Source organism: Tetrahymena thermophila, assembly GCF_000189635.1.
Source record: "Tetrahymena thermophila SB210 genomic scaffold scf_8254470, whole genome shotgun sequence".
In the NCBI taxonomy this organism is placed as follows: Eukaryota; Ciliophora; class Oligohymenophorea; order Hymenostomatida; family Tetrahymenidae; genus Tetrahymena; species Tetrahymena thermophila.
In genome coordinates this window covers 506241-522284 of record NW_002476246.1, presented here as the reverse complement: position 1 = coordinate 522284, position 16044 = coordinate 506241, and the positions used below count along the sequence as shown (strand labels likewise).

Below are 16044 nucleotides of genomic sequence, written 5' to 3'. Positions count from 1 at the left end.
TTTATATTTATTTTAATTTTGAATAGTTATTTATTTTAATTTCACAAAATAAAATATTTTTTTAATTGTTGTTGAAATTTATACTATAAAATCCAATATTTATTTATTTTTCTTATCGATTAATATTCAAAAGTTGAAATATAGATAATTAAATTAGATAAATGAAATATAATATGCTATATATATTAATTCATTTTTTTGGTTGGATAACTTTATAAAAATTTTGATTATAATAAATCAAAAAAGAATTTAAAAACCAGATTAGAAAAAAATTGATCAGAAACAACTTAATAAATATTTAAAATAATCAAAATTAAACTTCGCAAATATGCAAATATCTGATAGTTTAACTAACGTAAAATGTGCAATTCACAAAAATACACCTTTAATTGCTATTTCTTTACATGAGCAAAGAGAAAATTTAAGAGTTTTGTGTAGTAAATGTATAAAATAGTATAATTTTGAATATAAAGATATCATTTTCATAGATGATGTAATTGATTCAGATGAAAATACTTTTTTTGAAAATTTGCCAATTCAAACATAAAATTAAAATCTAATTAAAGAAATATAGCAATATTTTGATAGTATTGATGAAGATGCTAGCTTCTAATCACCCCTCTTAACTATACAAATATTTTATGAATAATTTATTAAAATAATGAGTGAAACTTTAAATAAGAGTATGAAAAAAATTCTTTCTAATGTAGATAATATTTTCTTAACAAAAGAAAAATTTTTAGAAGTATATAACTCTATTATTTAAAAGTAGAAATTATAAGAATATGCCTCTTCCATAAAAAAGTAAGATCCCTAATCATTCCAAAATTTAAATAATCTAATATAGAAAATGCAATAAAATAAAGAAGCAAATAGCACCTTGTTAATCAATACCTTTAACTAATTTTAAAAAACTTAAGAAAAACTTTAAATGAAAATGGCTAATTATTATATGGAGCAAGCATTATAATAAGTTGAAAATATAGAAGAATACTTTTTTAATTAAAATAGCACATATTTAAATGAAATATTATCAGATGATAAAGAACCTTTTAATATAAAGAGTTAGACAGTAGAATAAATAACTAAATTAATCAATAACAAAACAAATTTTTGCAATGAAAAATTTATTAATGAAATAAATAATTTTCTCAACTAAATATCTTCTGGTTTAAGTAAAATTTCAACAGATTAAATGTTTATGCAGAATAAGTTTCCTTTGGAATTCAATGATTTAGAATAGACATAATTTGATCTAGTTGAAGACTAAATAAATTGCCTTACTAAAATTAATAATAGCTTGAGAATTGCAAAGTGTCCAATTGATTTTTAAAATATTGACTATCTTTAAGATTAAATGATCAAAAAGCAAAATGATTTACTTAAGTTAAATAAAAATTTAATTCATGAAGTTTAAATTAATATTTTTGGGTAAATAGATAAAACTTTTTCTTGTAGTTTCATAAAATCTAAATAAGACTGTTACTCAATTACAAACCAAATAATAAGGAGAGATAGTACAAATAGGATTGAGATTAAATAGATAAAACCTGGATGGTAAGTTTAATCTTACCTTGAAGAGGCTATCGATCCATTTAAGAAATATTTACTTAGGTTATAATTTGATCCCTTTTAAACTCATCAAGAAAATTATAGGTTTTACATAGGAATTATTGAAGAAAGATTTTGTGATTCTAAATGGCTAGATTCATCTCCTTTCCTGTTTTCTAACAACCCAATATCTGAATTCAGCTTTAACAAAGTAAAAAAAGGATTGAATATTAATCATAGCGATATAAGATATAATCGAAATATGAGATTTTTAGAATTTCAAATGTGTCTAGCTGATAAGCATTTAGTAATAGCTGATTATCCTGAATGCTAAAATATCACAGAAGCTGAGATTGAAAAATTTGATCGTTTTCCTCTTGAAGAGTCATATAGGCTAATAATTGAAAGTGAGTCTATTTAAAAAATCAGAATTCATCACTTCTCAGAGGTGAAATAATTTGTCTGAGTTATTTAAATTTACATGTTAAAAAATTTAATGAAATTATTTTAATTTATTTGAAAAGATTTTTAAAATTAATAATAATTAAATAATTTAAAACTAGAAAATAATTCAATTATAATTAATAAAATATAAAAATAAATACTTTGTTTTAATCATATAAAATAATTTATTAGTTATTTATATTTTTTTTATCTATAAAAATTTTATATTTTATTGTTTAGCCAATTATTAATAATGTTTTATTTGCTTCAATATTAAATACTAAAGAATTTGTTGATTTATTATAAATTTTGTTTATTTAAAAAACAGCTTATTTAAAGATAAATTTTGAATAGTAAAAATGAATTGCTTTAATTTCGATGAAGATATGCACGTTTTTCAAGTAAACTAGAAGATAGAGGTCTTAAAATGTCCTTTGTAAACCATCAAGCAGTAAATAGACAATAAGCTTAAAGAAAATCCAAACGATTTATATAGTTTAGCCATAAAATGCTAAATAGAATATGAATATAATTTAAATTACAGAAATGCATTAGAAATAATAAAATTAATTTTAAAGTAAGACAAGAACAATGTAGATGCAAGATTAGACTTAGTTTCGATTATGTTTAAGTTCAAATTGAAGTAGATCAGAGAATGTTTTAGCTTAATTGATGAATGTTTGCAGATTGCGAATTAATATTGGAGAACAAATTATATTAAGAGTGTCATTCTATCAGAAAATGTGGATTTGAACGATTCAATTTTTGTTTTGAAAAAACTATATGAATAAGAACCATAAAATATATTTATATTGTGTAGACTTTCATAATTTCTATCTGAAGATCCATTAACTTAAAATGAATCCTTAAAACTGTTGAATAAAGCTAAATCAATTGGAATTTATGATTATGATATTCTAAGAAGAATTTCATACTCTGAATTTAGCTTAAAGAATTATGAAATTACTAAAAAACTACTTTAAAGGGCTATTCAGCTAAACCCAAATTCATCTATTTGCTATGAAAATTTAGCTTATCATGAATATAAAGTATTAAATGACCTATAAAAAAGTGAAGAACTATACTTGAAATCCATCGAACTTGACAACTTTGTTTATGAATCTCATACATAGCTAGCTTATATAAACTTAAATAAAAAGAACATTGAAGATGCAGTTAAATATTTTAAGAAGTGTATTTAAATTAAAAGTGATCGCTCACCTACTCCTTATTCAGAGTTAGCAGTCATTTACAGCAACGATATAAAAGATAATGATAAATCCTACTATTATTTACAAAAAGGTTTATAATAATTTAAAAATTGCCCTTATATGAATTTAATAGCAGTTATGTAAAGATAAGATGAACCCTTTAGGTAGACATACAAAGATCTTGAAGAAGATGAGCATAGTGCCTATATTACATTAAACTAATCAAATAAAAAAAATATAGACTATACATGTATGTTATCTATTTTAGCATTGCTGTATTGAGCATTTATACTATCAATCTTTAAATAAGTTTAAATTATTTTTAATTTTGAAATTTTTATACATTTTAATTTTCTTACTTGAAAACAAAAATATTTATACATACATAAATATATTATATTTAATTTTTCTTTATGATACTTAAATAAACAATAAATCTACAATTAATTTTATTGTAAGCACCGATGGTTTAGTGGTAGAATAGAGCGTTGCCATCGCTTTGACCCGGGTTCGATTCCCGGTCGGTGCATTTTTGTTATTAACTTCATGATAAAAATTACCTAAATTTTACATCAATGTATCAAGCTTAATTCTTTCTTAAGTTAAATATTTTTATTACTAATGTATTTCCTACAAAAAATTTAAAAATCATCAGAGTAATTAAGATATAATTTATTAACTTTTATTAATTATTAAAAATATCTTATTCTTATAATTCAAGAACAAAATTTGAGATTTATTAGTTAGAACCTTATAAATAGAATAAAAAAAAAAAACAAAAAGATAGGAAAAGTGTTTGTTATGAGTATTAGATAAAAAATATTATTTTCTGTATTGCTACAGATATATAATTTATGTTTAGGTTAGATAGCAGATAGCTGTAATAGCTAAAGAGGTTACTATTTTGATTTTTCGCAAAATTCATGCTTGCAATGCTAGAATTCATGTTATAATTGTTTAGATCAAAATAAATGTTCATCGTGCAATTATTAGTCATTTTTGGTAAGTTATTAAAAATCAGAAAAATAATTTACATTTTCAATGATAAAAGGACTACTAAACTAGCCAGTGCTAAAATTAATGCAAGTAAAGTGAGTATTAATCGAGCTTTTTTGGGGAATGCCAAGAATGTAAAATTTAGAATTGTCAAATATGCGAATCATCTTCTACTTGCAAATAATGTTAGTAAGGCTGGAGTCTATCATAAGATTAAAAGGCGTGTCTTAATAATATTTGCTTTTAGAAGGCAAATTATTTTTATAATCCTTCAACATAGCAATGCTTATTATATTGTTAAGAAGGATAAGATGATGATAATAATAATAGAGTTTGCAGTCCTTTTATTTAAATAGGTGATTAATATTTGTAAATAATACCTTCTCACCTCTATAGTAGCTGTATTATTTCGAAGCTTAAACTATTTACTGTGGCAGGGGAAAAATAAGTAAAATTGATTTAATTAATTATCTTTCTATTTCAATGTAATGTTTTTTTAAACTAAATAATTTTAAATAAGCTGATTGTTCTTTGTGAGGGCCAAATCATATTTTATAGCTTAGAAAGTTTGATACCACTACAAGTGATAAATATAAATGGAAGCTTAATAGATGCTGTCTAATAAGATAATTTAATCTATATTTTGTTAAAATCAAATAACCAAGGTATAGTTGCTACATTAAATCCTCTGAATTAAGAAATAAGCTATTAAAATACTTAGCTAAAATGTACTTTATAATAATTTAGTGGCTAATAAATTACTTGCTTTGAAGAAGAATACAAATTAACTTAATTAGATATTTTCAGTTTAAATTAAATTAGTTTTAACTATTCAACAGATAAAATAATAATAGTTTCAAGTTTTGCATAAAATGATTTGCAATAAAATTAATAATAATAATAAAATAGTGATAGAATATTAGAGACAAGAAATAATAATGATGAAACATTTTCTGAAAAATATTAATTTAGAAATCTATAGTAAGAAAAAATAAATTTTGAGCCTTAGCCAAATCAAGATAAAATATTCATAAAACCATTAGAAATTCCTTTTTTATAATATTAATAAATTAATTTAAAAAGTATATTCTATTAATTCAAATCATATAATGAAATTAATAAAGTAGTTGTTTTTAAACAAAACTTAAATACATTGTATTATATGGATGTTTCTAATCCAAATAATCCTTTATTAGCTGCTAATTTAGTAAATATAACTAGTATAGTATGCTAAAATTAAATTAATAAAACAATTACATTAGTTTTATCTTAATAATATACTAATTATTACAGTTACTTAGCAAATATACAGTATAATTTATCATCTTCTTAATACTATATCGAAATGGTAAAATAAATTTTAATTTTAATATTTTATTTTCTTCATTTTTAAATTCGAAAATATTTGAATCTCTAAAAATAAAAATAGAAATTTTATCTTATATTTTATTATAAAATTAGATAAGAAAATTAGATTATGGTTAAGGAAATTTGAATTTATGTCTTATTGATAACTAGACTCTTTTAACTGTTACTGCAAATAAGTTAGGTAAGTTTATTAAATTAATTAAATTTTAATAAAATTAATTTTTAAAATAGGATGCTAAATTTATAATTTGAATAATTCAGATACTAGTTTGTAATTTAGTTATAATTTTACTATGCAAAATAATTTAATAATAGAATAAGCATTAATAATTTAGCGTTCTTTCATAGTTACTATAATTTAAGTTAATTCAATTAACACTTTAATAAAAATTGTTCCTTATGATCAAAATGGATTTTAAACTAAAAATGCAATAAATTATCAAATTTCGATCAATTATTTTGGTTAAGTTTCATTAATAAAGTCATTATTTTATGATTAATAGAATTAGATATTGTATATTTCAAATTAATATGAAATTGAAATAATATCAACTGATCCAAAATAGCAAAAACTCTATGCTAATGTTTAAGGTAGTAAAATGATTTTAAATTATGGTAACTTAATAGACCTTCAATATTCTGATATTGATGGAGCCACGTACCTTACTTACCAATTTGGCTTTAGCATTATCTATGACGATTTTAAAAAGCAACCATTTTCAAATTACATTCATACATAGCTCAAAAAATCATAAATATTTGGGGAATACTTTTTCTTGATAAGCGACTATAATTGCATAATTGTTGATACAAAATATAAAAATATATTAACTTTTAACATTGACTCCTCTAATATTACAAACTTATAATTTAAATCAAATACTTATTATGCTTTAGCTGCATATAAAAATCAAAATTCTTAATACTTAATTTTCATTATTTAAGGATATAATTAAATTTCTTCATATTAATTTGCATCTGATCCAAATTTTGGAGACTCATCATTTTTTTAAATTGGCAACAGAATTATCTCATAGCTCGAATAAGGTATATTTAGATAATATATAATTTAAACATAATAACTATAAAAAGAGGATTAGTTTACTGGTGCTACTTTTGATAGCTAAAGTTTAAATTATTAAATTGTCAAAAACTAAGGTTAAATTAATTAACTAATTACTTTTAATTATGATACTTAGTCTATGATGTATTACGATTATACAACTTAAGTTAATATATATATGACTATATGTAACTTAAATACTTTTACTAATACTATATATCTAAGATTTAGTTCTCTTTTATTATTTTATAATTTACTAAATGGCAAATCGCTAGAACTCAGAATATCTTCAAGTCAAATATCATGCTTTACATAACAAGCTAAGAATTATTAAATCATACTATCAAATGGAGTTTTATATAGATATAACTTAACTGATTTTAGTAATATACCATTAACCTCTTAATATTAAACTTTAAATTTTTTTATTGATAATCAAACTCTTTCTAACTTTCTAAAAAATGAAAAATAATTCCTCGTTTTAAATATCAATAATGTAAGTATTAAAAAATTGCTTCAAGTTAAAATTTAATTCTTAATTTTATAAAAATAGAATCAAACTGTGATTTATGATGCAGACGCAATGATGTTAAAACAAACTGTTTTAAATGTAGATGGAGATGTAAAAACATACAAAACTTTTGGTTAAAATTAAATTGCTTTATTCAATAGTACATATGCAGCTACTATTTATGATAACATCAATGCTTTTACTTCTGTAGATTACAATATTGGCCAATTAATCTCTAACAGTCTTATTTTCATAAAAAAATTTTTAGTACTTAAATAAAAGTCTAATTTAGTACTGTTTAATGTGCAAACAAAGTAACTTTAGTACTTGTGTAAGTTTTTAATAAAAGTATTTATTTGTTTCTTTTACTAATAAATTTTTTTTATTTTAAAGATACTATTTAATAGGTAGGCAATGATCGTGTAATCAATTTTAACTTAGTTATTATTGAAAAAGATATCTATGTTTTAATTTAGACCTAAACTAATTAATTTTAGCTATTAAATTAAAATAATCAAACAATCATAGGCTATTATAACTATACAACAGTTATTTTTTCTTAAGAAATAGAAACATTTATTATTTAAGATTCTATTAATAATTAACTATTGGCACACTAGCCTAAGAGTGATAAATAGGTTAAATTTTAAAATAGTTTAATAGATTCGTTATCTATTATAAAATATGATTTTATGTTAATCAAATAAATAAATTGTTTAGTAATTTAGTTTTCAAATTTTGATAAGCTTGTTGTCTTTAACTATGAAAAATCATAATTTTACTTGATCTCTATAAATAATAATAAACAATTTTACTCTGCTTATATTTATTAAGATGCAAATAATATTTTAGCATTAGATAATTACTCTGTTTATATAATCTAATTATTTGAAACAAGCTTTAAATACTCTTAATATAGTTAAGATAGCTATTTTTAAACATTGTTACCATTTGTTAGATTATCTTCAAGATACATATATTATAATTTTGCCTCAGATATTATATATATTTATGATCTCAATACTTTTGTGTTTGGCTTCAAGGTTTAACCAGTCTTTTAACAAATTTGCTAAATATCAATAGAAAGAACCTCACTTTTTTAAATTTCACCTCAATCAAAGGTAATTTTTACTAATTATTTTTTTATTCTTAAAATAACATTTTTATATAAATATAGCAAATGATTTTGGTTTCATAGACTAAAATATATGCTATAGATTTGAATAAATGCTCAGTGATTCAAAATTCATCTGAGAGATTTAATAACTTATCTGGAGCAAGTTAAGATTAAATAAATAAGTTGCTAATAGATTCTTAAAAAGATTTAGTTTACTTGATTAGTAGTCCAAATTTAAGTGTTTATTAACTTTCTAATCTATAATTTTTATTAGGTTATCAATTCGAAAGCTAGTCAGTATCTTTAATTTCTAAAATTATTGAACAGACGAACGAAATACTTATCTATTATAAAGGTGTGATTAAAAATTTTGATATTAATTTATCTTTATTTGGAAAATAAGAGTTTAATAATAAACTCAGAATTAAAAATTATTTTTAATTTAATATTGACAATAATTAGTATCATGTTGTGTTATATTAAAATACAGGAATCATTCAAGTTAAAGATAAAGAATTAAAAAATATTCTCTATATCAAGCTGTAAATTCCTTAAACTCTAAACGGTTTCAACTTATTAATGAATAAATTTAATAACACTACATTAATAATATTCTTGTCAAACTAACAAATTTAAGTTTTTGATATAACTTAAATGTAAATAATTAAAAATATTAATTTATAATTTTAGTGTAAATCAATTAAGTTTTATTAGCAAAGCTCATATTGTTAAGTTGGCTAAACATAGATTTTTAAGCTTCAAAATAATTTTTCATTTACTTAAACATTTTAAATCAGCTAATCTAATAGCAAAATTATTGAATATTATATTCTATCAGTAGATTTATTAGCAATAATTGACAATAGTTATTAGCTATTAATATTTTCTCAACAATATTAATTACAGCAAGTTGTAAATACAAAACTTCAGAGGAATTCATAAGTATTTTTTTTTCTTTATATTTATATTTCTAATAATAAATTATTATTTATTTTAGGTTTAACTATTTAATAATACTTATCTTGTAGTAAGCTCAACATAATCTTTAGCAATTTTTAATATTACTCTATCTTCAATCGAAATCAATCCAAATAACTTGTTACTTTAGATAAATGAATAGAATTAAATGCAATCTTTTACTATAATGACTTAGTTTAATAACCCATTGCTAGTTTATTCTTCAAATTATCAAGCCTATGTTTATGATCTTGCTTAGTAAAAATTAATGTGCTACCTTTAGAATGCATAACAATTCGGTCAAAAATTTGTATATGATGAAAATTATTTTTACATCTTAGGATTTTCAAATGTAATAATATATGATATACTATCATTTAATTATATTAACTACTACAAGCAAAACTCATTTAAACACTCTTAAATAGTAGACATCTAAAGAATCTATGAAGATTATTTTATTTTGATTGAAAGAAGGGAATTACAAATAATTAAAGTCAATATTCAAAACTCAATGATGGTTTAAAGCTTCAAGGATATCCCTTTGCCTGAAGAATTCAGTTTTAAATTATTATTTGATAATTTTAATAAGTTATCTGAGATAAATATTTAAGTGATCAGCTCAGATGCAAAAATGAATTTATTTACTTACAGTCTTAATTAAACCTCTTTTTAGTAAAATTAAATTTCATAAATCGAAGTCACTTATGGAAGACAAGTTGAAGAATACTATTAAACAGTAATATTATTTTATTTTTTAATTTTAAATCTAAATTTTAATCACCTTATTTTCTGAAAAATTTCCTACCTTAATATATATAGAAAAAAGTGCCATCTGTCCCAGAAAACTCAAAATTTTTTAATTTTTCAGAATTTCTACAATAGTTCAATATTACAATAAATTACAATAATTAATATATTTTCAAGTTGATAATTTTATATTCAGGCATCTAAAAACAAAAAAATTAATACAAATTATTTTTATTTTAAGCCATATTGATTTAGTTTATATATATTTACATTCATAAATAAATAAGAAAATATTCTAAACTAATAATTTTTTTAAAGTATTACCATTACACTTAATTGAATCTTATTCCTATAAATTCATTCAAGCATTTAGAAAAATTAAAAAATTTTCTAAGATTTATGTTTTATTTTAACTATAGAGTTAAAGGCTACAGCTGAGGATTTCTGACCTTAATGGCTAATTAGGAGCGTATATTATTTCTATATAAAAATAACTTTAAGACATCGAAATTCCTCAAATAAAGTTATATTAAAATATTATCTCCCCATTAACTTTATTAAGATATAATACTCTAATAGATGGAGTAGAAAAAAATTAACAATTTTCAAATGTTTTACTTACAAGTAATAATTTTTTAACACATAAAATATCAGATTAGAAAGATTAATATATTTTAAAGCTGGCATTTATTTAATTAAATCTAAAAGTAAATATCACTTCATAAGATGTAGAATTAAATAAATATGGATCACTTAATTATTTATTATTAGATTAAGTTAATTTTATATTCTTTAATTATACTTCTACATTATTCTTAAGCAATATCACTTAAGTAATAATTTAAAGTATGACCATTCAAGATTAGTATTTGATAAGAAATAAATCAGTAATAAATATATAAAATTCTTAGAGTGTAATAATTGAATAATTATATATAAAAAATATAAATTATGTTTTTGAAGAAATTAGTCAGGACAACTAAAATAGTTTTATTACATTTAATAATATAACTAACATATAAATTTATTATCTGAATATCTAAAACTTAAAATGGAAAGGAAAAATTATTTAAATACTCTTTTCAAGTAATATAACCATAAATAATTTAATTATTGATAACTCAAAATTCTAATAATATAATTTATTTGAATTTATTATGCTTGATAATTTAGAAATAAAAAACTTGATTTTAACAAATATTTCTTATTTTAGTTAATCTAATAGAATTATGGAAATTGAATAACCATAACCTATTTCACGAATAATTTATCTTTAAGGGGTTTATAAATCGATGTTTTAAAATATTTAAGTCAATCAATTTAATAACACTGGTATACTATTTGCAGAATAATTCTAAAAAAATGATGTATCTTTATTTTACAATTCATATTTAAATTTTAATAAACTTACAATCTAAAATGTGACTATTGATTAAGATTTTAGCTAAATTAGTATGATTTTTGAAATAAAAGCATTGAATTGTATTTTTTCAAATTTAAAGTCAGAATACTTAACCTTAAATGGAATATTTGCCTAGATAGAAGCTAAAAATTAAATCTAAATAACAGATTCCAACTTTGCACATTTCCAATTTACTAATTCAAACATAGGAGGAATTTTTAGAATTCAAAGTCTGAATTTGTTTTTGAATAATACTAACTTTAAAAATAGTATCTCTTTAGGGTTTTCAAATGCTCTTTAAATATTATCAATCTCAAATTTATGGATATAGTACTGTAAATTTATCAATTTAACTTGCATAGACATTCCAAAAATATCATCACAGTAATCAGCTGGAGCTATAGAAATTAATTAAGCAACGCAAGCTTTTTTAAAATATAATACATTTAAAAGCTGTGTTTCTTAAATGAATGGAGGTTCTTTATATATAAGTTTACTAAATTAATAAAGTTTTATAATCATAGATCAATGCATATTTGAAAATAATTATTCTAAACTAAAATCTGGAGGTGCAATTTTTGTAGAAAATTCATATAATATAACAATTATTTCAAGTTAATTTAATAGAAATTAAGCAAAATCTGAAAAAGGAGGGGCTATAGCAATCATGAATTCTAATTTGTTTATTCTATAAGATACTATATTTGAAGAAAACGAATCATTAATAGGTGGTGCTATTTGGTATGACTAATACAGCTCAATAAAAATTTCAAAAGAAGTAAAATATTCAAACAATTCTGGTAATATTATTAATTTTATAAAGGAACAAATATATTTTTTTGGTACTTAACTTCCAAAAAATTTTCATTTTTTGTAATATTTTTGTTCTTTTATTTTTTTCTATAATATTCTTAAATTTTAAATATAAAATAGGAATATGTTATGGTTAAAATTTAGGCTCTCGCCCCAGATCTATTTAGCGAGTAACATAGACCAATAAAATCAAATTAAATAATGAGATCACAGGTGTATCTAGTGGTAATTAGCTAAAGGACATAGAGTATTTTAATTTTTTTGATGAAGAAAATAATCCATTGAAATGTATGGATATTAATAGCATGTAGTATTCGCCTTCTTCTGTAATTAGTGAAGAAATAAATAATTATAATATGTAAATTGATACCTAAAAGACATAAAACATTTTGGTGAAATAATAATAAATGTTAATTAAGAATTAAATATATTAATTATATGAGTTCAACCCTATAATATTGTTTAAATAATAAATGTATTAAACTCTATATATTGTTTCAAATAATGATAATCTTAAAATGTAAATTTAAATAAGGTTTAGAGAATGTGAAATAGGAGAAATCGTTTAAGTTGATTCTGGTTTTGTTACGTAAATATGTTATTTTTAAAATTGAAATTTATTTTTATTTGCTTTAGGTGTTACTTATGTCCATAAGATAGATATTCCTTAGTTATACCAAATATGGAGGCAGATTAGAACTAGTTAAATTGTTTAAAATGTCCTATATAGGCTAAGAGCTGTTAAGGAAAAACGATCATACTTAATAATGGCTATTGGAGGACTAATAAATTGTCTGATGAAATTTATACTTGTAACACAAAAGGATGTATAGAAGATGATTTAAGTAGTAAATTTGGATGTGATAAAGGATATATTGGTCCTCTATGTGATACTTGTGATAGTAAAGGAGAAGTTTGGAATGAGCATTTTGGTAAAAAGAATAATGATGAGTGCTTACCTTGCAAATAAGCTCTGTCTTAATATCTTTATTTTTTTGCTCTTATTTTATTTTATCTATTTTATATCACAAATAGCATCAATAGCTAATTCAATAAGAAAATGATACTTTTTAAGCTAGATGTTTTGAGAAAAATGGATCTTTTTATAACCAGTAAGTCATGCTCACAGGGTTAAGATTTATATTTGTGGATCAAGATTTTCATAAACTATTTTCAAATATTTCAATTATTCTTTTTATTTACTGCTAATGTACCTTAATAAATTGAATTAGTAATAGACGTTTTTGGTGAACCTGTTAAAATGAATGTCGCCAGTTTAGATTGTTTGTTTATTATGACAGATAAATTTCCACTTTGGTTTTTTAGAATTATCGTTTAAATGAGTTCTGTATTAATTTAATATTTATTAATATCTTTGATTGCATTCTATATCTTTAAAAGAAAGAAGTTAAAGATGAGCTTAGTTGGATAAAAAAGATTTATTTTCATGATGGTATTTGGATTCTTTTACTTATTTTACTAACCTTCAATATCAAAGTTACTGTTATAGGGATTGTTTTGTAGATAAATAGCTTAAAAAAAGTATTTAATTGCTTAGCTTAACTATGAATGCTATTCAGATATCCATTTGATCTACATATTTACTTTTATTATTCCTTTCCTTTTCATATGGTGTGTTTGTATACCGTTTTATTACTATAGAAAACTAAAAGCATTTTAACATTCGCCTCAGCTAAGTAATAGATATAACTAGATATTAACTCATGGTATATTGTATAAAAGCTATAAAACATAATATGCATATTGGGAGCTAATTAAGATACTTAAAAAATTATTGTTGATGATATTAATAAATACTCAATTAAGCCCAATCACCTAGATTATATTTATATAAATTATTTTATTATTATATTAATATTTTTAAATAACACTATAACCATTTTAAAATTAGTAACAATAGAATTGTGAAAAGTTTTTGATTTTAAGACTCAATTTTAGCTTTATTATTTTAGGTTTTATCATTTAAGATAGTTAAGATACTGGTTTCAGTGTTTTAAAAGTTTTAAGTTATATTAGCTTATTTGTTATTAATCTCTAAGTTTTGTTTATGTTAATATAAATAACCTTTAATAACATAGAAATAAAACTGATTAATGGGTAAAATAATGAAAGTAAAATTACTTAGTTGGTCATAATTATGAAAAGATATTTACCATATTTGATGTAATTTATAAGAATTAGAAGAGTGAGCTATATAAGAGTACATAAGTTATGGAAAAAAATTATCATCTAATATAGAAAAGTAAATATCTCAAAGTTAAAGGAACCATAAGAATTTAAAATATTTTCTGAAAGTGTATAATAATAAAATGATTAAGGAAATATTTAAGAAAAATAATAATTTAAAGATACAGAGTATTAAATTAGCAAGCAATACTCTAATTTAGAATCTAAAGCTTTTAAGGACGACTTAATTTTATGTTACCAAACAATAAAAAATGACAAATAGTTAATCTTTGATTCTCAGCTTATTTAGGAATTAGTAATTTTTTTATTTAAATTAAAATATTTATTTTTTTTTAAATAAGGATTAGCAAGTAAATCTTCCAATTTCTCCACCTATGAATTACTTTTATAATAAGAAAACAAAAAATAATTGAATTTTTATATGTTTGTGTTTTAAATATTTTCCAAAATATATTTAGATATGTTAATTTAAAAAAATAATTTATTTTAAGTTATAAAATATTATTTTAGTTTAAAGTTTAATTTTATATACTAAATGAGTAAAAATTATAAATAATGTTGGTTAATTTTTCAAATTTATTCTTAATTTTACAAAAGATGTAAAAAAATTATTTATTTTTGAAATTTTAATAAATTAAATTATTAATTTTTATTCTATTATAAAATATAAAATATAAAAATCAGATTTTTTAATAAATAGCTAAAAAATCTATTTCATTATAAGTGACATTCAAACAACGGAATTTTTGAATGGTATCTTGGTATATTAAGCAAACTAGATTTCAATTTATTCTATTTCTAATTTTAAAATTGATTATTTTTTGTGCTTATTTAATCTTTTAAACGGAAAGATAGTTGATATTTATATTTAAAAAAAATGAGTGGTTTTATTTGGGAAAGCTTAAATTGATTTTGTTATAAAATCAAAATATTAGTAGTTCATCTTCTTATATCAAAATTATTATCAACTATTTATGGTTTATAGCAGTAATAAATAACTTAGGTATTTATACTTAATAATTTCTCTCCTTTACTGAAATTGGAGGTGGCGATCCTGTATAATATACTGTTTAAAAATTTAGATTACATATTTAGTAAATAGATTATATGTGTATTTCATCTATTTTAGCATTGCTGTATTGAGCATTTATCTATCGAACCAATCATTAAATAAGTTTAAATTATTTTTACTTTGGAAACTTAAGTTGATTTTAATTTTCTTGCTAGAAAACAATGATATATATTTGTAATTTTTCTTTACATTTACTTAAATAAACAAGAAATTTACTATTAATTTTATTGTAAGCACCGATGGTTTAGTGGTAGAATAGAGCGTTGCCATCGCTTTGACCCGGGTTCGATTCCCGGTCGGTGCATTTTTGTTATTAACTTCATAATAAAAAATTACCTAAATTTTGCATCAATATATCAAGCTTAATTCTTTCTTAAGTTAAATATTTTTATTACTAATTAAATGTATTTCCTACAAAAAAATTAGAAATAATCAGAAAAATTAAGCTCTAATTTATTAAATCTTATTAATTATTAAAAGTATATCTTCTTATATTTCAATAGCTAAGTTTGAGATTTATAAGTTCTAATCATAGAAAAAACTACAAAACAAAAAACAAAAAGATACGAAAAGTATTTGTT

General features: G+C 21.1%; 4 protein-coding genes across 4 annotated transcripts; all 4 read left to right on the top strand. All coding sequences in view use genetic code 6, as the record gives it.

Annotated features, from left to right (window-relative positions):
• Positions 1-328: 328 nt before the first annotated feature.
• Positions 329-2017, top strand: TTHERM_01090120 (ubiquitin family protein, putative; the record flags this gene model as incomplete). The annotated part of the gene is made up of 1 exon (XM_001011746.2): positions 329-2017. The coding sequence occupies one exon, from the start codon at positions 329-331 to the stop codon at positions 2015-2017; it is 1689 nt and encodes a 562-aa protein (XP_001011746.2).
• A 337-nt stretch (positions 2018-2354) lies between these two features.
• Positions 2355-3488, top strand: TTHERM_01090110 (tetratricopeptide repeat protein; the record flags this gene model as incomplete). The annotated part of the gene is made up of 1 exon (XM_001011745.1): positions 2355-3488. The coding sequence occupies one exon, from the start codon at positions 2355-2357 to the stop codon at positions 3486-3488; it is 1134 nt and encodes a 377-aa protein (XP_001011745.1).
• A 226-nt stretch (positions 3489-3714) lies between these two features.
• Positions 3715-7832, top strand: TTHERM_001089089 (hypothetical protein; the record flags this gene model as incomplete). Its single annotated transcript, XM_012799425.1, has 8 exons — positions 3715-4208; positions 4258-4650; positions 4723-5550; positions 5664-5751; positions 5802-7129; positions 7187-7475; positions 7538-7566; positions 7800-7832. The coding sequence occupies exons 1-8, from the start codon at positions 3753-3755 to the stop codon at positions 7830-7832; spliced, it is 3444 nt and encodes a 1147-aa protein (XP_012654879.1). The 5' UTR covers positions 3715-3752.
• A 1083-nt stretch (positions 7833-8915) lies between these two features.
• Positions 8916-14804, top strand: TTHERM_001089079 (transmembrane protein, putative; the record flags this gene model as incomplete). The annotated part of the gene is made up of 7 exons (XM_012799424.1): positions 8916-9203; positions 9259-9957; positions 10388-10437; positions 11182-12170; positions 12304-12772; positions 12820-14686; positions 14733-14804. The coding sequence occupies 7 exons, from the start codon at positions 8916-8918 to the stop codon at positions 14802-14804; spliced, it is 4434 nt and encodes a 1477-aa protein (XP_012654878.1).
• Positions 14805-16044: the final 1240 nt, after the last annotated feature.